General features: G+C 39.3%; 3 protein-coding genes across 3 annotated transcripts; 2 read left to right on the plus strand and 1 right to left on the minus strand.

Annotated features, from left to right (window-relative positions):
• The first annotated feature begins 212 nt into the window (after positions 1 to 212).
• mrpl51 (mitochondrial ribosomal protein L51) lies at positions 213 to 4,250 on the plus strand. Its single transcript, XM_031744284.2, has 4 exons — positions 213 to 382; positions 567 to 672; positions 3,395 to 3,502; positions 3,859 to 4,250. The coding sequence occupies exons 2-4, from the start codon at positions 582 to 584 to the stop codon at positions 4,053 to 4,055; spliced, it is 396 nt and encodes a 131-aa protein (XP_031600144.1). The 5' UTR covers positions 213 to 382; positions 567 to 581; the 3' UTR covers positions 4,056 to 4,250.
• A 1,702-nt stretch (positions 4,251 to 5,952) lies between these two features.
• On the plus strand, positions 5,953 to 10,855 carry zgc:92912 (uncharacterized protein LOC436805 homolog). Its single transcript, XM_031744286.2, has 6 exons — positions 5,953 to 6,368; positions 6,482 to 6,572; positions 7,605 to 7,752; positions 7,932 to 8,090; positions 8,507 to 8,558; positions 8,934 to 10,855. Coding segments are annotated over exons 2-6 (378 nt in total). The 5' UTR covers positions 5,953 to 6,368; positions 6,482 to 6,570; the 3' UTR covers positions 8,951 to 10,855.
• A 2,409-nt stretch (positions 10,856 to 13,264) lies between these two features.
• Positions 13,265 to 18,897, minus strand: tapbpl (TAP binding protein like). Its single transcript, XM_039619861.1, has 8 exons — positions 18,566 to 18,897; positions 18,085 to 18,294; positions 17,727 to 17,996; positions 17,562 to 17,631; positions 16,028 to 16,242; positions 15,841 to 15,944; positions 15,211 to 15,436; positions 13,265 to 14,683 (listed from the first exon to the last, which is right to left on the minus strand). Exons 1-8 carry the CDS (start codon positions 18,627 to 18,629, stop codon positions 14,616 to 14,618), a joined length of 1,227 nt encoding a protein of 408 aa, XP_039475795.1. The 5' UTR covers positions 18,630 to 18,897; the 3' UTR covers positions 13,265 to 14,615.
• Positions 18,898 to 20,034: the final 1,137 nt, after the last annotated feature.

The following is a 20,034-nucleotide window of genomic DNA, read 5'->3' on the forward strand; positions in this document are numbered from 1 at the left end:
TTTTAATTTTCTATTACTTTTAACTGTTTTAATGTTCTTTTTATTGTGATTATTCCCAGTTTTCTGTATACAGCGCTTTAAATAAACTTAACTTACCTATTTACTCGGGTATTGACAGGCCTATCTCCCCCTACTGGGTAAAATTCGTAGTAAAAAGTTGCAAAGACAATAATAAAACTCTTCCTTTGCGCATCTCTACAGACAACACGGTACTGCCGCGTTGAATTATGGGACACAGAGTAAAGATGGAAGCCGCCACACAGAGCATGTCAAAGCGTCAATAACAAACATTTTAAAGCGTTACATGTTCGTAAGTGATCCTTGGTTGCGATATAAACAAAGGACTCGAGTGGCATAAGATTCTGAACACGCGTGGAAACAGGTAATGGTCGAAACACTGACTTCGATGTAATGTGCTAGCTGAAGCTAAAGCTAAGGGTCACCGTAAAGATGGTTAAAGAAACTGATGCCGTGTTTAAAGAAGGAAAAGCAAACTTAAAAAATACACTGAATTTTATGAGCGTTGACTTCAGGTTTCATCTAAATGATCTGTTAACAACTTATAGGAGAAAACTGTGGACATGTCTCTGCTGGGAGGTCTGCTGAGAGCTGGGGCGTCCTACTGTCAGTCTGCTGGGACGCTGCTGCACACAGTCAGGACCATTTCTACAGGTGAGTTGTCTCACTGGTTCCAGTAGCAACTGGTAACCTGAACCGGTCCGGACTTAGTATTGTGACTCAGGAAGTAAAGCAAGTCGTCTACTACTCGGAAGATTTCTGGTTTGACCCCTGATTGCTTCCGCCAAAGTATCCTTGGCGCAGATTAAAACATGTTTGTACGAATGTCGGTGTGAGTGTGACATTCTGCATATGCCTGCATGCATTTTCTTGAGTTCAGTAGCAAAAACAAGTGAGACTCAAACTATATTAGGGATGGGATCTCATGAAATCAAGCTTTCAAAGTTGTATAGGGATTTTAACTCTTTCCTCCTTAGACCCCTAGCCCTGTTTCTCTTTTCTGACCTGAGCGGTTTCTGTCATCTATCAGGCCTGCTTCCTGAACAAAATGACTAGATGTCCATCAGAAGTTAGTGAGGTTAATCTCTTCCTACGTGGTATTACTAGGGCTATTCATGAGAAAAATCTGGAACCCATTTTAATGGTTATTAAACCTCATCTTTTATTTTATGTGTGTATATATGGGATTCGAAACACATACAAGTTGTCAAATGCCTTTGTGGGGGAAAGATATAAGATAGCTTGATAAATCAGAAAAAGGGTATTTTTGTCCAGTCAGTGCATAACCTCTCTAAATTTGATTTGAGTGGGAATTTCACTGTAATTTCACCCAAAAAATGGGAGTAGGGGTTAAAATGGGGAGGCATTTCTGTTGTTTGGGTTAAATTATGATAACATGAATTGAACTTTTTTTAATTTTAAGGCATTTTAAGAGTTAAAAGTTTGACTGATTTTTTTTTTTTTCTTTTCTCCAAATGCAGGCTAGTTTTAATGTAGGCTGCCCTCATTTAAGCACTGTTTCTGAGTCTAGTGCACAGACTGTGGATTTTATATGTTACTCTTTACACTGTTAGTGTAATATGTTCCAGTGTAAGGTAAAAAGTACTAAGTATGCACAGCCAGCAGTTAGCATAAATTTCGAGAAGACCAGAAATGGTCCAATAGTCTAAAACTCCAATAAGTTCAAAATTACGTCTCAACATTTACATTTGTTTACATTAGACAAATAAAAAAAAAAAACCATACATATATATATACTATATTGGTCCAGAAGGAAATTTAGACATCCAGTAGCTTACAAAACCCAAAGCATCAAATAATTAAAAAAAACAAACAAAACATTAAATACAGATGCTAATAGACACGCCAGAGAATTATGGGAGGATTATGAGAAGCTGAAGTATTGAAGTGATAATCTTGCATTGCTCACATATGAGAACTGAGCCTGTTGTTCCTGATCTGTGAGATCAGGAGATAAGTGTTTTTATATACGGTAACTACCTACAAACAACATGTTATTTGTTCAGAAATATACAGTATAGGACCATAGACATTAACACATACTATATACCTCTAAAAAACACTGTTAATTTATACAAACTGTGCTGCCAAATAAACAGTAAGCTACATTATAATTAAACATTCACTCCAAAGCGAGTGTTTGTTGTTTAGAAATCTCTTCAGCGTCATTCACGGAAGCCCGAGTTGTTTCTTTGAAGCTGAGGCAGCAAAACTGCAGCCACCCTGTCATCACTCCGTCACTGCCAGTTAGTTGTGTTTACAACCACTAGTTAACGCCACTACCTCTCATGATCATCAGTTGTGAGAAAGAGGACATTGAAGCTATCTTGCTGTGATGGATATTCATGAATCATTCCCTCCATTCTCACTTTTTAGTCGCTTTCAGCTCAGTAGAAATGGGCCTACACTGCCCGACAAACACGTAATGTTTTGGCATATTCCATTCAATATCAAGATGAAATGTTCACCAGGAAGAGTTAGACACTTGTAGGATGTAATTAAGATAACTTAAAGATGAGATAGTAAAGGGAATATCTGCTCTATAGGCTACATCACTGAACATTCCAGCCACCTGGGAGGTGACAAGGGTTGAACTATTTGGTTGTTTTTATATGAGCATTTGTCATGTCTGATATTTTGTGTTAAAACATTTATGTGGACTCCAAAAAGAAGACCTGCTTGCTCTTTGCACTGCCTCATTTTATTTTTTTCAAATAAAGTCACGCATGTTCGAATCATTTAAATATCGTCCACAAGTCAGACCGGCACGATATGAACACGACCTTTTTAAAGCTCTAAGCAGTTACACATTACCAAATAAATAAGACAAAAAATTAGGTTCACATAGAAATTGAAGTCGTGAGCGACCTCTGCTGTCAGGAACAACAGTTATATTTTCCTCAACAAGAAACAGAACAAACTCAAACCACTCGGGACCTGCCGCGCATGAATCACGCTTTTCCCACGTGTGTTTAAAAAGCTTCTCTGGCATCTATTCAGTCATTAGTAAACATCTGTTCCAATATGGCTACCTGCTACAGTTATTCTTATAATTTTCTGGTAACCTGGATGTTAAATATTTTCAAATAATTTAATTGTCTAGGAGTAGAAGAAATGTTATGTGTTTATTTGTACATTTGTACTGTATGCATGGAGCCATATACATGCTGATTCATTGAGTCTGTGAACAATATAGTGCATAAAGTGTACATTAGCTTTTATATTTGATACGTTTGATTTGATTAATTTAATGTGAATGAGTACATCGAGTAATCTGCAAATTGTTTAGAGAACAAAATCGACTATTTTCCCCAAATGTAAACAAGCACTTTGTGCTACTGTGTGCTGTTTTCAGGTACATGCTGTCAGATCAGGATGCACGCCATCCCTCAGCCGAAAAAGGTGGACAGATGGACTGAGAAGAGGAGCATGTATGGAGTTTATGATAACATAGGAATCTTGGGTGAGTGTCCTCAGCATCCAAGAAAACTAAGAGGATGTACTGTACAACTGTGTCGGATGGTTAGTTTGCTGTTTCTAAGTCATAATGAGTAACTTAACTTGTTTTAAGGGCTGACAGTGTGTGTGTGTGCGCATACAGTCTTACAGTATTCTCAACATCCGCACAGTAAATTGGCAGGAGATGGTGTGAAAAGATAAGCTGAGTATGATCGTGGGTGAACAAATCTATGATGATCAGACATTTAATCTGATATGGTGCCTTGCTTTGCTGTTCATTTTACCAATTTTGCCTCTCCCACAGCACACTTTTTTCTTTCTTTCACATAAACTGTCTCTCTCTTCGTGCTCTTTCTGCAGGGGACTTCAAAGCTCATCCTAAAGATCTAATTGTGGCCCCCTGCTGGTTGAAAGCTTTCAAAGGTAATGAACTGCAGCGGGCAATTAGAAAAAAGAAGATGGTGGGAGACAGAATGATGACTCAGGACAGGCACAACTTGGAAAAGAGGATACGCTTCCTCTATAGACGCTTCAACCGCACTGGCAAACATCGCTGATGCTGAACAAAGAGCAGAGCAGCCAAGAAGGACTGTCAGTCTGTTGGCATGATTTCCTGCTGTCACTGTGCTCTGTTTCCATTTTTCTAGGTTATTGTGTGTTTCAGACTGAATGTGCTTTATTCATTTCTTATCAGTAACTGATTCAAAATAAATGCTACTAAAACCTGAAAATAAATTATAAATGGACTGGAATTTGTGGCTTTTTATTCCTCGAGACCCAACGAACATTCAGATAAAGCTGAACTAGTCAGTCTGTAATTAAAAATGATATCATGGGATTACTTCATGAAAATAGGCTCTAGTGCAAAACTCAAAAAAGATAAGGAAGAAATGACCTGTTGAAGTAACTGATAAATTCAGACATTTAATACAAAAATCATTTGAAGGGTTTATTGAGTTAGTTTGAGGTCTGGGAAACTTTCAGAGCTTTAACTTTTGTCAAGTGGAGTGAGTAATATTTTCACCTTGTAAAGGACCTTGGATGACTGTAGTCTTTGTAAGGTGCTGTGTAAATAAATTTGCCTTGTTGATCATCTCGTTAGATTGCAGTAAGCTGATGGGTAAGTTTGGGTCCTGATTGTACTTTGATGTTACTTTGGCATGTGCCACTCAAGGTGTCACATTGTTACAAACCAAGCTTGTAGCCAAGGTCGGTGTCAGTGTGCCCTGCAGCCTGGCTTCCCAAACTCCCCCAAGCTAATCCAATACAGGTTTCACAGAAGCCAAAGGACAGCCTCGGAGTTTCTGTGTGTCCTGGTGGGGGTTTTTAGGATCCAAATATTATGCAGATGGTTTTAATGTTATGTCTTAAACAATGGAAATGACTAAACATAATGCACATGATCTACCATTTCAAGGCTAATGGGACTCCATTGTCTGAGAAGATTTTCAGTGAGACAGTGGACTCTGCATGCAGTGATTTGCTCCTACTCCAGAGCACTGCTGAGCTCGCTCATTGGTGTTCAACCATAAGAAGGCCTTTTCCCACACTCCAGTTCACTCCCAGGGTGTTTGATACAGTGGAGGCGGAGGCTCAGTGCAGGTGAAGTTCTTCATACGGGCACTTGCGTTGAAACAGGGGAAGCACTTCCCTAGTGTGCAAAAAGCATCTGTCTCCATAGTGTCATGGGATAAAAAGCAAATTTTGTATTGGCAAAACAGATGATTTCTTCATTTTTCTCCATATGCATCATCAAATTTTGAATAAACTCTTCAAAGCTGTTCTTGCAGCTCAGACAAATGCAAGCTATTGTAACGAGCCCCGAAAAGGTTCACATGCCAAAATATGTTGTAGGGAAAATACCCTCAATGAGACTAAATGTGACATCGTAAACAAGACCTTTTGGACATACTTATCTGTAATTTTCTTTTTAACATCTGAAGAGCGTCACATTTTAGTATGTTTCACTTCATTGCTCTACTGACCTTTTATTTGAGGCTTTTTCTAACTCCGCTCACTTTAATATGCATAAGAGTTGATTCAAGATAGAAACATAGTAGAGGTAGGCTCAGATGTAGGACTCCATTAGTTTTCAAACGAAAGCCATTGCAAAGGGAAATGCGATACAGGATCAGAAAGAGGAGGGAGCTGGGAGAATCCCAGGCCAGGGAGGAAACAGTCGAGTCAACACTCTGTAGGCATTCACGGTACCGCAGTGTCGTCCCGCCGCCCTATCCGACACAGAGCTGCAGTACTGCAAAGTGTGAGGGGAGAGAGAGGGAAGGAGGAGGGGAGGGGGTGCCGCACTGTCGTTACGAGTCCAAGTGGTGAAGGCAGGAGCAGAGACGCATTATTGCAGTTGCCCACAGAGCCACTTTGCACGGACAAAACTAGCGCACCTTGCACACAGCGCGCAGTGAGAGAGAGAGAGAGAGTGAAGGGGGCAATCAGAGACAACAGATTTCCCGTGACTGCATTTTCCCCATTTATTGTTATTATTATTATTATTTTATTTCAATCGCAGGTATTCTGTCAGTAGCTTTCAGAAGAGGCAACTCAACAACCAGCCAATCAGTGCTGCGTCTCAGGATCCAGGAGGGGAGCATCACTTGGAGGAGCCGGATGCAGCTCTGCAAGAATCCAAACATCCGTGGATTTCTTTTGCATGGATTATAATTTGGAAGTACTTCCTTCCTGAGCTGGCATCGCTCCTTTTTCACTCCCTGCCCACTAATCCGGTCACACAGTGAATTATCACCCGACCTGTATACGTGTCTCGGTATTGCAGTACTTTTGGTGACGACTTGCAGTATAAATGCATCGCTAGAAGATCGGCTCCACTGCGCCAAGAGCCTCCGCCTCAGTTTACTGTCAGTGCGCCACTTCAGTCTGTTTACTAATTAAGCATCTGGACTTTCCTTTGCACACGTGCCTCCGCTTTTTCGTCTCTTCTGTGATCTTTTTGGGGTTTTTTTCTCTTTAGCGTTGTACTTCAGACCCTCCTTCTCCTGCCTCACAGCCAGTCACCCCTCCTCCGCTGCCTGTGAGTCAGTTCAAACAGCTGCATAGAAGATGTGAGTATTAATGCGGCTTTTCCATTCCGCTCTTTAAAAAAAAGAAAAGAAAAGAAAAAAACCAACAAAATCAGATATCTAATATGTGGTGGCGGATGAACCCACATTCAAACGTGTTCATTTCATTATTTTCTTCCACTGGCGGTCCGAAGTGAGGTGATTTACTTTCAGCTTGAAGGGTTTTTGCTGACGCAAGCGAAAATATTCCATCACTGCTTCGCTGAATTATGTATTCAGAGGTTGACTTCTGTCTCTTTCAAAGCCCGAGACGGGGCTGAATGAGTTGTTTTGGATGTTTTTGTATCAGATTTAATAGAAAGCAGCGTGTTTTGTGGTGCTGGATGAGTTAGAAGGTTTTTGTGGGACTTGGGGTCATCACATGTTTAATGCTGTAAAACATGAATTTTTAAAGGAAAATGGGTCATCGGTAGCTTCCTTTATGCAGAATTTCTCTTTAAAAAATATATTGTAAATTTTCATGCTGCAGGAGTTAGTTTATCATATATTAAACTGTCTGGCAGCTGCCTCTGCAGAGGTTTTTTGCTCAGTTTTAATTCTCCTGTATACCCCTTCCTCTCCCCTCCTGCTGGATTAACCCTTTCCTCACTTCTGCCTCACCTTTTCTTTTCACTTCCACACATCTCTCTGTAATCCATCATGAGCAACATCTGCCTCCTCTTTTTCTTCCTCCCCAAAATGTTCTCTCTCTTTACTCATCCACCACCATCCTGTGGCCTACATAATGTTTTTTTTCCCTCTCCCCCGCTCTCTCTTATGCACCCCTGTCTCACTGAACCATTAGTTCCTCTTTTCTTGCTAACATTTCTGCCTCTTTTTTGCTGTGTGGTGGTTTCCTTCCTGCACATTACCCTCTTGACCCTTACAGGTCTTTAGACGGGGCATTTTTCCTTCTCACCACATTTCAAGTTTCTTTTCAGATTTTTATAAAAACCTATTCATTGTTGAATGTAAAATGTTCTGACTTCATCCAATTCTTTCTCTCACAAAACTCTCATTGTTGTGCTTGGTCAGGTCTGCCCCAGATGCTGCCCCACCAGCTGGAGCTCCTGGAGCTCCAGGTGCCCCTGGCGGAGATGGAGCCCCAGCTGGCGGACCTCCTGCCCCTCCCAATACCTCCAGCAACCGCAGGCTACAACAGACTCAGGCCCAAGTGGAAGAGGTGAGCTGCTCTGAGTTTCTGGGTTCGGAATGCATGTAGAAACTCACTGATGTAAAATATGCATGAGCTACAAACTGCAGAAGAATGACCACTTACGAAGATGACATTCCCATCTATTTACCTCCTTTACCCCCCCCCCCCAAAAAAAATGTTCTCTCATCCTTGCTGGCCTGGTCTAGGTGGTGGATATCATGCGGGTGAATGTGGACAAGGTTTTGGAAAGGGACCAGAAGCTTTCAGAGCTGGATGACAGAGCGGATGCTCTCCAAGCTGGAGCCTCCCAGTTTGAAAGCTGCGCAGCCAAGCTAAAAAACAAGTACTGGTGGAAGAACTGCAAGGTGGGCACATTACTGTGGCTCCGTTACACAGACTGGTAAAACAGAAAGAAACTTATGGTATCGTCTGACTGAGAATTAACAAATGCCTATTAGTATGTGTTGTGGCACGCAGAGATTTAGTATAAATAGAGGACTACATAGGAATTTGTTAATGAGCTGCTGTGGAGCACTGAAGTGATACCTCAGGGAAAATGGGAGAAAGGCATCTGCTATTGTGGAGTTTTCACTCTAAACACTGAGGGGATTATATAACTAAGCCACAACAAACACAAAGAGCCTTTTAAATGTCATAATTGTTTTGTTTTGTGGTTCAGATTGGTCTCCATTCTGTTTGAACATAGTGAAACCCTAAAAACAGAGTGTCATGTATTCTTCTGTAAAAGGATGAAGTGTAAAATTTTCATCTTTTCTTTCAGATGATGATCATGATGGGTATCATTGGAGTTATTGTGGTTGGAATCATATTCTGTAAGTAGTTTCATTCTGACACCAATGCAAAAATTTCCACAATTAACTGATTACTTTCAAAATGTAGATAATCATCATGTGTTGACTTCCCACTCAGCATGGCTATTTCCACTTGCACACGTGAGCAATTTAGAAGTCACTAATACATCAGTGTTAGAACCGATACTGATGGTTTTTTTTATTAATGTAAAAAAAAAAAAAACCCCATCAATATTATACATATAAGACAACACCAGCATAATATTATTTCGGCTTTAACAACCCCACATTCCTACATAAGGAGAGGTCAGTGTGTCCTCTGCCTGTTTAGTTTTAATGATGTGTTGCCAGACCCATTAAACTAATTACTTCTTCCCCTCTCTCTTTAATTCACAGTATACTTCTTCCACTGAGCTCAGCTCATCAGTACAGATGAATATGGACTTGAGGATAATATGAGAGGGGAGAGGCAAAAAAAACAAACCCAAGCGCTGCTCCTCAATTTTGTCGGTCCTCTCCTTCCTCTCTTCACACAGTCTTCCATCAAACCATCTTGCACTTAAACATTACATTAGTGTTTATAGATGTTTCTGCTCTCTTCGTCCTCTTTCCCTCCCTTTCCTTGCTGCTTTCTTCCACTGTTTTGACGTAAACTCTTGCTCACTCTGCCTCTGCACCTCATGTATTATTGAAGGACACAGCAGGCAGAGTCAAAAGAGGAAGGAAGGAAGAAAAGGAAAGAAGGTAGAGGGTGAATCTGCGGGGCGCAGGAACACGTGGGGCTAAGCACGCTGGTGGGGGGTGTACAGAAGAGTTTGCAGTCTTTCTACACCGAGTACGCCAAAGCTTATTCATATGACGTTTTTTTGAGAGTTCTACATTTGTAAATTGATACTGACATGCATAACTAACACACATCTTCTGTCTGCTGCTTCCACTGTTGCTACTTACTAACACAAGGTCATGTTAGATTAAGATTATGCTAGTTTCTGTTGTTTGTGCTTGTGTGTATCTGTGATCCAAAGCATTGTAGCTAAAAGCTTTTTTCCACTTTTACCTGGTAGGCTTTGATTGGTATTTTTTTCCCTTTCCTGTCTAACTTTCACTCACTTAAGTCTTTTTTTCTGCAACCTCCAGTGATAACAAGAAAAGAGAAATGCAAAATAGGGAAAGAGACTGTGTGAGAGTTTAGGAAAGGAGGAAGTGATTCAGGGAAAGGTAGTAGGAGTACTGCAACACATTTCTACTGCATAAATAGGTAAAAATTTAAATCCGGACTGAAAAACCAGAGTGTTTATACCACAGGCATAGAGGTGGCATTGTAGTAATAATATGCACAGCAATGAAGTCACACGAGATGGCACTTACAGACAATCTAATGAATACATGAACTAACTGCTTCAGTCCAGAGGAAGGCCTCTTAATTCTGATTTGCAGAGAGTCCCAGCCATAGACAGATGAATGTGTAGCGTCACATTTCAAACAGGTAGAGACACACAGTTATTTTGAGAGTTGTGCTGTCAAAGTGTTTAATTGTTGTTTAAGTTGTCCAGAAAGCAGGAAAAGAGGAGAGAGGATATGATTTTGGAAACCCTGAGCCACCTGGCCGTCCCACCGTCGCTGCTGACTCACATAAAAGCACCCATCTGTCACCGGCAGTACGATAACGGCCAGTATGAAGCGTTTGTTTCTAACCTGCATGGCAAACGGTGTCCGTAGTTTTGCCTTTTTGTGTAACCTGTGTATCTGCCATTTCTGAACCTTACTGCCGACTGTACATTTTTTCCCTTAGTGGTTTAAAGGACCTATGTACAATGTCTTTCTGATCTGATAATTACTGCTTATGCAATGCAACAATGCTCAAGAGTTTGCCAACATTTTGTTAAGATCACTTGCGTTGGAGAGTAAAATAATATCCAGAGACTGCAAACAAACTGCTACTATAGTGAAAAATGAAAACTTAGTATTAGTCGTGTTGTATGAGTAGAACCATAGTACACATCTGTCAGTTTACGCTCCTGAAAACAGGTTTATAAATTCTTTCAAGTTTTTTGACGGGCTATAGGATATGAAGTTTATTTTCCTTACTTTGGACTGATATTCAGGGTTGATAAAACGCAAAGGGCATTTATGCATAATTGTAGCGGTTAGCCAAAATTATCTAATGATACTGTGCAGTAATATTATTAGATAATTAACATGGGACAGGAGAAGATGTTTTGTGATTTACAACTTGGAACTACTGGAAGAGATGCAACTGGATTTAGGAGAACAAATGCATGTTTACCACTTTTTGCTGATGCCAATAAAGAAATCATGAACTGACTACATACTGACTTTGATTATATCCTTTGGTTATGTTATAGCATCTATCAAAAACTAAAAGAATATAATGAAAAGATTTTTTGCTCAATAAAATAAAAATGTTCAGAATTTATTTTCTTTATATATTTTACATTAATTTTAATATTTCAAGCCTTTATCGTTTTACTTTTGATGTTTAGGACTCAAAAATCAGAAATCCAGTTTCACAAATTATTAGAATATTTTATTTAGAATTTGAGTAAATTATTAGTCACACAGTATACTGTAAATAATATGTATCTTTTGCTACAGTTCAATACACACAACCACAATCACGGGGAAGATTGCTGGCTTGATTACTGATGATGATCATGAGCAGCCTCCATACGGAGGGCCAGCCACAAGATGTCACTGCTGAAAAGGCTGGCTGTTCACACAGCGCTGTAAAGAAGCATCTTTATAGAAAATTGACTGCAAGGGAAAATTGTGGCAAAAGCAACAGAGGCGACTGCAGGTTTGAGAGGAATGTTAAGAAAAGTTGGTACAAAAACCTGCAAGAGCTTCACAAGGAGTGGATGGAGGCCTAGGTCACCGCACGCAGATGTCTTTAGGAAATGAGTTACAACGTCAGAAGCTTTTTTTTTGGTCTTCTGGGAAAAAGAGAAGAAATGGACTGTTGCTCCGTGGTCCAAAGTCCTCTTGTCAGATGAAAGTCAATTTTCCATTTCTTTAACACTTGCCTCACAGGATCTGGGTTCGAGTCCACTGTCTGACCTTCTGCATGGAGTTTGCATGTTCTCTTTCTGTTTATGAGGATTCTCCCATGTGGCTTTCTCCCACAGTCCAAAGACATGTAATTATTGGGGTTAGGCTAATTTGGTGATTCTAAATTCACAGGTGTGAGTGTAAATGGTCTGTCCATGTTAGCCCTGAAACAGACTGACGACCTGTCCAGGCTGTACCCTACATCTATGGTGGCTGAAAAGGCTGCAGCCTCCCCGCAATTCTGACAAGGACAAACAGAAGAGAATTTACCTTACAACATAAAGCACCTTGAGATGCTTTTGTTGTAATTTGGTGCTATAGAAATAAAGTTGAATTGAACTGAGGCTTTATAGACATGCCTTTTCTCTTTTCCAAAAGGACTTTGCAGCCTCCCACAGTACCAAAACCACAACAAAATGGTTTGTTGACCAACCTGCCTGACCTGAACCCCACAGCAAATCTATGGAGTATTGTTAAGTTGAAGATAAACACTTGAGCCAAATATACAGACAAGCTGAAGGCTGACATCAAAATAATCTGTGCTTCAGTAGTGGCAGAAGCTGATCACGTCCACATTGATGCAGTCATTCGTGGTAAAGGATATGAGTGTTTAGCATTTTTTAATTAAATTATAAAAAACATAAACCTTTTCATGATGTTGTATTTTTTTTATGTCCTAGTATGACTTCAATCAATTCCACAATGTACAAAGATTGATCAATGAAAATGCCTTAACCATTGTCACAGTGTCACATAATCCTTCAATATTACACGTACAACAAAATAAAATCATACAAAAACAGAGAGATAAAACAAATATATATATTGTACCAAAAATAACAAGTATAACAAAAACCTTCTGAAATTCCCACTTTAAGTATAATAATCTACATTTATTGGGTCTATGTACCATCTTTCACTGAAGTTACACACCAAGTCACACATTCAAACTAAGGCTTGTATGGCAGCATCACTCTATCTGTTACTACAGATCTCCGGTTAATGGTACATGTCCTCCTTAAATGTCACAGGGAGCATCAGGATCTCCACTAGAATATAAAACAAAGTTCTGCCAGGCTCCAAAATTATTGGATGTACAGTAAATTCAGCTGGTAAGCGGGACTTAAGAAGCTGACAGTGTTTAAATAGTCATACCAATTTTTTGGTAGAGACACAGAAAAAAAAAAAACCCTTTTCCCACTTTATATTGATAAAAAAAAGTCCAAATAAGCCCCAAATACTCAAAGCATAATTTTACATTCAAGAAAAAACAACTTTTATACTCATTTAAGGTGCTTTCAATATTGTTGCTCTTTTTTAAAAAGAATTTCTGGGCTCCTGGGAAAAAACATAAAGTAAATAGTTTACAAAAATATTACAGAGACCACATCTCAGGTAATAAATACTCATAGTGCAATTGCGCTATTAGCTGCTTTCAAATACAAATCGTGTGGACCTTTCATGTCTGCAGAAGATGAAAATGCCTACTGCCCCTACACACCATTATTTTCTACCTGCAAACAGCAGGTCCCCTGTCAACAAACATACTGAAAGCTGTGAAGGGAATAATTCCATGTAAGGGAGTGTGCTACTGTATAATTGCAGTGTTATCTTATATGAATAAAATTTGTACTGTTGGTGAATAACATAGTTTGTGATGTAATCTGTGGGTTTTAATGCAATTTAGCATATTGCAAGCTTCAAACTTGCATAGTGCAAAAATAGGTTGGTATTAAAAATAATAAACAAAAAATGTATCATGTATAGAAATTTCACTGCTATGTCATAAATAAATCAGTTACCATATGCATAGCTTTCACCCCCCAAAAAGTTTTTTGTATGGAGCAAAATTTGTCCCAAACGTTTACAAATTATATATAAATGAACCGTAAATTAAGATTTACAAATGTGCACAATGATTAAAATTTTCAGTACTCACAAATGGGTACTCTGATCCACACATAAATAAACAGAACAGCTCATTACACTCGACTAGGAAACATACATTTACCAATTACAGATGCCATATAGTAGCCTAGATTGTTACTCCATATCAACTTAATCATATATAATCAAAATATACAAGAAATTGTCAGCATATTCACTTCAGAGGACGAGGCATAGAGATGTGTCTCCACCCTACATAATCCATAGTATGATGTGAATACTACTGGCTATATAAAAACTACGTGTGCATGGCTTTTACAGTTGACCTTGACTTGAGTGCCTTTCTGAGCAGCCTGAAGAGATAGTTTCTCGACTCAGAGAACCTGGGTTACAATGTAACCAACTGTTCTCCCATCTGCAGCTGCACTCAGACTGTTGCTCCAGCAGAAGAATATCCAGCATGTCGCAGCTGCTTATTTAAACCATATATTGGCTTTCATGGGCTAATTTATAGCATCTGTAATCAGTAAATAAAATCAACTAAAACAAACACACATATGAATCCACAGGAAGCCCAGATGTTCCAGTTGTTTCCTTTAGCACTTGAACACAGCTTACATTTGTGGAACTATGTGAACATTACAATGTGAAGTCTCAAAACGCCACTGTGCATATCAGAGGATTCATGCATGCATATTTAAAGATCTGTACGTGAGAATAAAGAATGTTACAGGAAGCTTTCTAAAAGTACAAATTATCAAATTTATAAAGTTGAACTTTAAAATTTGTGTAAAATTCTGTTTATTCAGGTTTGATGTATCCATTTGTAAATTAGTTTTCCATGTGTTCCAATTCCTCTCTATTTGTGTGTGGACTGGAGCATGTGAGTCTTCAAAACTTACACACAAATCATTGTACACATTTATAAATTTTAGTATACACCTGTTGATCACATATTACACATTTATAAACCTCCTGAGACTAGTTTTACTTTGTTTTTTCAGTTTCCAGAAAGCTGGGAGAGTTGAACAAACCAGTGGAATACCTAAAAAAAATAACTTAAACACTAAAATGACACAAAGAAACTTTTCTAGTCTCCAGTCATGATGATGTAAGTGAAATTTATCCCATGACCTGATAGAAGAAAAGTACAGTGATGATCAGGAAGCCCAGTATCCACCAATAGGAATCTGCAGAGACACACACAGGTTTTGTGGATAAGGTTAACATCAGACATAAATACAATAACTCTCATAACAGAAAAAAAAATGTTTACACTGTTTCTGAAATAAATTGTCATGTTGAAATTATCCAAAAAAGATCCTCTGATTTGACTCATTTGTCATTTGTATGTCAGACTTCATGAAATATTATTTTTTAATAATTTTTATGATTTTTAAACACAAAGTCAACCAAAGTGTCGTGCATCAAGGATGCTAAAAGTGATCTGTAAATTGTTAAATAACATGTCAAGGCCACAAATGCTGTTAAGCCAACTGAAAATGTGGAAAACACTCGGTTTAACTACAACTGCCAGTTTCGATATGATTGAAGAAAAACTTCCGCTGTAGGATTTTGTTAGCTCAGGACCGAGCCAGAGTTATTTTCGATAGAAAAATATAAAAATAGCAATGTCAGACTTGTCATCTATTTATATTCCACTCTCAGCAAGATAATAATGATAATGGTAAAAAAAGTGTTAAATAGATATACATACTAGGCTCAGGAGGTTCCACCACCACACTGACAAAGAGCGGTTCTTCTAGAGCTGTGTGGGAGACCTTGCAGATGATTTTGGTTCCCGGGACGGTGGTGGGAGGCACAGCTATGTGAGAGGACAGGGTGAACGTTCCATCACCGTGCTGCCGATGACTGGACAGGGAGCCCTGATCTTTAAAGAGCTGTGGCTCTGTGTCCGTAGGAGAGAGGGAAAACCACTCAATCTAAAAAACAGAAAAGAGCAGAGAATTATGACCTGTCGTTCAATTAAACGTAGCCTTGGGAGCTAGTGCAATTCGAAAGGACACAAATGAATAAATATGGAAGATAACTTATTATTAAAACAGCAAATAAAATCAGACACTTTTGATTAACAAGATGAAGAGCATTGGTACGTTTAAAAATATCTACACTTTCAGGCGTCCTTAGAGAGACTTTGAGAGAGTGGCTGGTTTAAGGCCTGCAATAACTGCTCTATTAAACTCCTCTATTTCATTCTGATTGAGAAAAAAATCTCCTTTCATAAACTTGATAATATATTAAAGTTACTAATAAGATTGGGGTTTAAAAGGATGGAGTTACAAAACAGTAATGGGTAACAGTTACATCTCAAAACACAGTTACTGACCTGAGAATCCAGTGGGTAGTATTTACTGCTGTGGCAACTTAATTTCTGGGACGAACTTGACTTTAAAACCAGCTTCTCCACTGAGAGGGAAACATCTGGAGGTTCTAAGGAGAAAAAGTAAAAGAGAAGAATTAACAGAATATCAAAGAAAACAGCGGCTGCGGATTAAGATCAGAGTGAAACTTACGAATCATGCGAAGTTGAATGACCTGCTGGGAGTGGAAAGGACCAAGACTGACTGTACAGATGTAGGTCCCCTCATCTCCAACCTTCAGCGTGGTCAGAGTCAAAGAGGCGTTACCCTCACCAACAACCTGGGCAGCATTTATGCTTGAGCCGGCCCTCTCACCATCCACTAAACAGACAGAATAATAATTGTTTGATGTTTCTTCAGTTCGCGCTCTTCACATCATCTCCACGTGTGTGCTTTAATGGCACCTGCCTGTCTGTCAGTAATTTAGCAAGACTAAACTACTGAGCAGAATTTCATGAATACACAGAGGTGAACTGTGGGTAAAGGATGAACATATTTAATTTCTAAATGACCTCCTTTAAAACTATAAGATAAATGTGGCTTGTATCCTAAAAGTGCATGTAAAAGCTTTATGTAATTAAAATCCAAATCTAGTTATATGTACACTGACACTGGAGCTGGTGCAGGACTGAGATCACCCATTATCACTGTGATTTCATATGTTTTAACAGTTCTTCTGAGGTCCTGAATTATTTATAAAATAACAAACTTGTATATCTATTTAAAATCCATTTATTTAAATACAGATACAAGCAGCAATGTGGGGTACAAAAAGTATGAAGGTGAAATTATCTTCCTTTTACAGGTGGCACTAGTAGTAAGACAGATGCATTTTGTTTTTTCCGTGGGTTTTTTGTTTGTTTGTTTTGTTTTGTTTATTTGTAAACTTTAAATACATCCATAAAGTTTGGTTCCAATACCATAAAAATCTCTTCATACGACCTCACTTCCTGTTTGCTAGCTTCTCCACGGATAAATATTTTTTAAAATCTCAAATAACTTTTGAGTTAAATAACTTTTGTGACAACTTAACAAAGATTCCGATAACTTTTCATCTTTGGTGACAACAGGCCTGAAATAAAACTCAGACATTTAGTTCAAAACTTACATACATTAAAAAAATCAGGCATTTGGTTCAACCCATGGCTAGAAACTCACTGAAAACATTCAGAAGACTGTCACTAAAATTATCCTCCTAAGATCACTAGAAACAATCATTCAAAGCCTTTTTTTTTTTTTACATATATTTGTAAAGTTTGATGCCACTATTGAACTATCACCATCCTGAGTACCATCAGTCTTCAAGCCATTAAAATGAACAGTGTTTCCCTAGGTTCTAGGTTTATTGGCTTTGTAATATGGCAAACCCCATGTTTCAGGTTCATTACACATGCAGAGTACACCTGTTATCACCGTGTCTCACAGTGCTTTTTACTTCCCTTGTCGTCCAGCCTGATTACTCCCAGCTGCCTCCTCTGTATCATCCAGCCTGTGTTTCTCTTTGTCAGTTTCAGTCTCCCTCATGGCTGTGTTTCCCTGTGTGTTAGCACCTTCCTGCCTTTACCTCTGTGCTGCAGAACGCCACTAGAAACTCATCAATGCCCCACTTCCACTGGGTCATGCGCTAATGGTGTGTTACCTGCTGCTTGTGCTTAAGCCATTTCAGTTGAGTGCTGCAGAACATCACTTCTCAGAGGGAACATCACTTCTCAGAGGGGCAGACACAGACTTTATGTGGGTGAACACCACAAATATCACTGAGGGGTAGAAAACATTTGAGGATGATGTATAATCTAATAAAACCATATAAAGCGCCTTCATATAAAATGTGATATTAAACTATGGATCTCACAGTCGGTAAGCAGAGTTCCTGACTGGCTGAGAGGAAGACCCAGCTTGCTTTGCATCAGGGTTGACTCGTCTTTCTCCACCTTCAACGTCTCCAGAATCAGCGCAGTGCTGAAGTCAACCTCATCCACGCTGAGGGACACCATGAAAAAGACCCGATCTGAGTTTTCCTCGAATCCCCGAGGAGAGTAACTACTTAATTCGCACATCACTTCCTGCTCATTGCAGTCTGCATGGAGCAGCACGTTTGCATTGGGGATCTCAGGAGATGATACTGTTATAAAGAATAAGAGAAGAAGTTCATCACAGAGTTGTGCTTACATTAGAGGAAACTTTGCACAAAGAGGTGGCAAGGGAAAAACCTTTGGCCTCAAACAGGAGGAGGTCTGGATCAGGGATGGAGGGAGGAACAAACGGAGTGAGTTCTTCGAGTGATTCGTCGGGGCCCACAGCAACATCTCGTAAAATAAGAGTGGCTGGAGTCCGAGTGAAGTGACCGCCTCCCATTCCACCAAGTCCAGCTCCCTCCTCCACCAGAGTGCAGGTGAGTACCACATCTGCAACTCCATCAGCTGAAGAAACAAGAAGAAGCATTTCAGATAGAACCACTGTCTGGGCTAATAGTGAGAAAAGACCAGAGAGCTCAGGTGTTTCGGTATATTGAGCCCGTCTATTATTCTGCTGCCATTTTAACCTAAACACTGTGAATTAGCGGTTCAGAAAATACCCCCTTTTCACAGAGCTCTTCGGTTATCAGCAAATACTTCTGTTAAAAGCTTTAATGCTAAGCTCACAGTCACGTCTCCACAGTCAGTGCTTAATCAATGAGATTTCTGCTCTTACCATAAACGCACGTCATGAAGTATCCAGTTAAAATGGCTTTAATAACCATCATCATCCCCACCATAGTGCCAGTGTTCCCAGTTTTTTTGTAAATTAAAATTAGATGAATATCAAATAACTGCTGAGTGCACCACAGCACTTTCACTTTTGATTTCAACAACTACCACCGCATTATTCAGGAGTTTACTGCCTAGAGTTGTTTATATCCGTTCTTCGCTCCATCGATGGCGATCATCATAAGTGTACGACTTTAAATTTAACGCAATCTAAAAGTAAACAATAAAGGTAGTTCAAGAGTCTGTGCAGCAGTTTCTTTGTCAGGAGCATGCGCACTGCAGCAGTGGGAGAATGAAAGTGAAAGCGAGCAGGCAGGACCGCCCAATGACAGAACAGAGGCAGGTCCGTCATCGGTCACTGCGGAAACAAGCACAAACGCTCATTTTAACGTAAATCGACGACATAAATAAAATAGATGGATGAATGAATGGATAATTAAATAAATAAATCTTCTTTTGTCTGTTTGATTTTAGGGTTGCACAGTGGATCATGGATAGGGACAGGGATATACTGGACACCCATGCTTTGTCCAGTCCACACAAGCATGTCTCCAAACCGTTCAACCAGGGGTGTCTCCACTGTGTCCCTCTGATGTGCTCATTTCTTATAGATCCCTAATGAAGACTTAGATTCTAAATGTATTGGTCTGTTTTGCTTGCTGAATTTCTCCAAGAATAAATTGTTACAGGATTTTATCCTAGGCTTTGTGTTGGCCCTGCCACAGCCTGGTGACCTGTCCAGGGTGCACCCTGCCTCTAACCCTATGGTACTGTAGCTCAGATAGGCTCCAGTGTTTCTCAAGTTCAGATAGTTATAGACACAATATGTCCCCTATGTTTTGCTCCTAAGCAAAATGATTTAATTCCTGCATGTCTCCTTCTTCACCACTGAGAAATGCACATACTCCAGTCTGCTTGTTTGAATCTGCCTGTTACCCATGTTTACAATGCAAAAGCAAAACACCAAAGCCTGAAACAAAAGTACAGTGGGATGCAAAAGTTTGGGCAACCTTGTTAATAGTCATTATTTTCCTGTATAAGTCGTTGGTTGTTACAATAAATAATGTCAGTTAAATATATCATATAGGAGACAAACACAGTGATATTTGAGAAGTGAAATGAAGTTTATTGGATTTAAAGAAAGTGTGCAATAATTGTTTAAACAAAATCAGGCAGGTGCATAAATTTGGGCACTGTTGTCATTTTATTGATTCCAAAACCTTTAGAACTAATTATTGGAACTCAAATTGGCTTGGTAAGCTCAGTGACCCCTGACCTACATACACAGTTTAATCCAATAATGAGAAAGAGTATTTAAGGGGGTGAATTGTAAGTTTCCCTCCTCTTTTAATTTTCTCTGAAGAGTAGCAACATGAGGGTCTCAAAACAACTCTCAAATTACCTGAAGACAAA

Source organism: Oreochromis aureus, linkage group 11, assembly GCF_013358895.1.
Source record: "Oreochromis aureus strain Israel breed Guangdong linkage group 11, ZZ_aureus, whole genome shotgun sequence".
NCBI classification, from domain to species: Eukaryota; Metazoa; Chordata; class Actinopteri; order Cichliformes; family Cichlidae; genus Oreochromis; species Oreochromis aureus.

What these genes read in the sequence shown, in the direction of transcription:
- mrpl51 (XM_031744284.2), top strand. Translation starts at nt 582, where the DNA reads ATGTCTCTGCTGGGAGGTCTGCTGAGAGCTGGGGCGTCCTACTGTCAG. An exon ending in AGTCAGGACCATTTCTACAG is followed by an intron (nt 673 to 3,394) that starts GTGAGTTGTCTC and finishes TGCTGTTTTCAG; the next exon opens with GTACATGCTGTCAGATCAGG. An exon ending in TGATAACATAGGAATCTTGG is followed by an intron (nt 3,503 to 3,858) that starts GTGAGTGTCCTC and finishes CTCTTTCTGCAG; the next exon opens with GGGACTTCAAAGCTCATCCT.
- zgc:92912 (XM_031744286.2), top strand. An exon ending in CTCAGGCCCAAGTGGAAGAG is followed by an intron (nt 7,753 to 7,931) that starts GTGAGCTGCTCT and finishes GGCCTGGTCTAG; the next exon opens with GTGGTGGATATCATGCGGGT. An exon ending in ACTGGTGGAAGAACTGCAAG is followed by an intron (nt 8,091 to 8,506) that starts GTGGGCACATTA and finishes CTTTTCTTTCAG; the next exon opens with ATGATGATCATGATGGGTAT.
- tapbpl (XM_039619861.1), bottom strand. Translation starts at nt 18,629, where the DNA reads ATGGTGGGGATGATGATGGTTATTAAAGCCATTTTAACTGGATACTTC. An exon ending in CTTCATGACGTGCGTTTATG is followed by an intron (nt 18,295 to 18,565) that starts GTAAGAGCAGAA and finishes TTGTTTCTTCAG; the next exon opens with CTGATGGAGTTGCAGATGTG. An exon ending in CCTCCTGTTTGAGGCCAAAG is followed by an intron (nt 17,997 to 18,084) that starts GTTTTTCCCTTG and finishes TCTTTATAACAG; the next exon opens with TATCATCTCCTGAGATCCCC.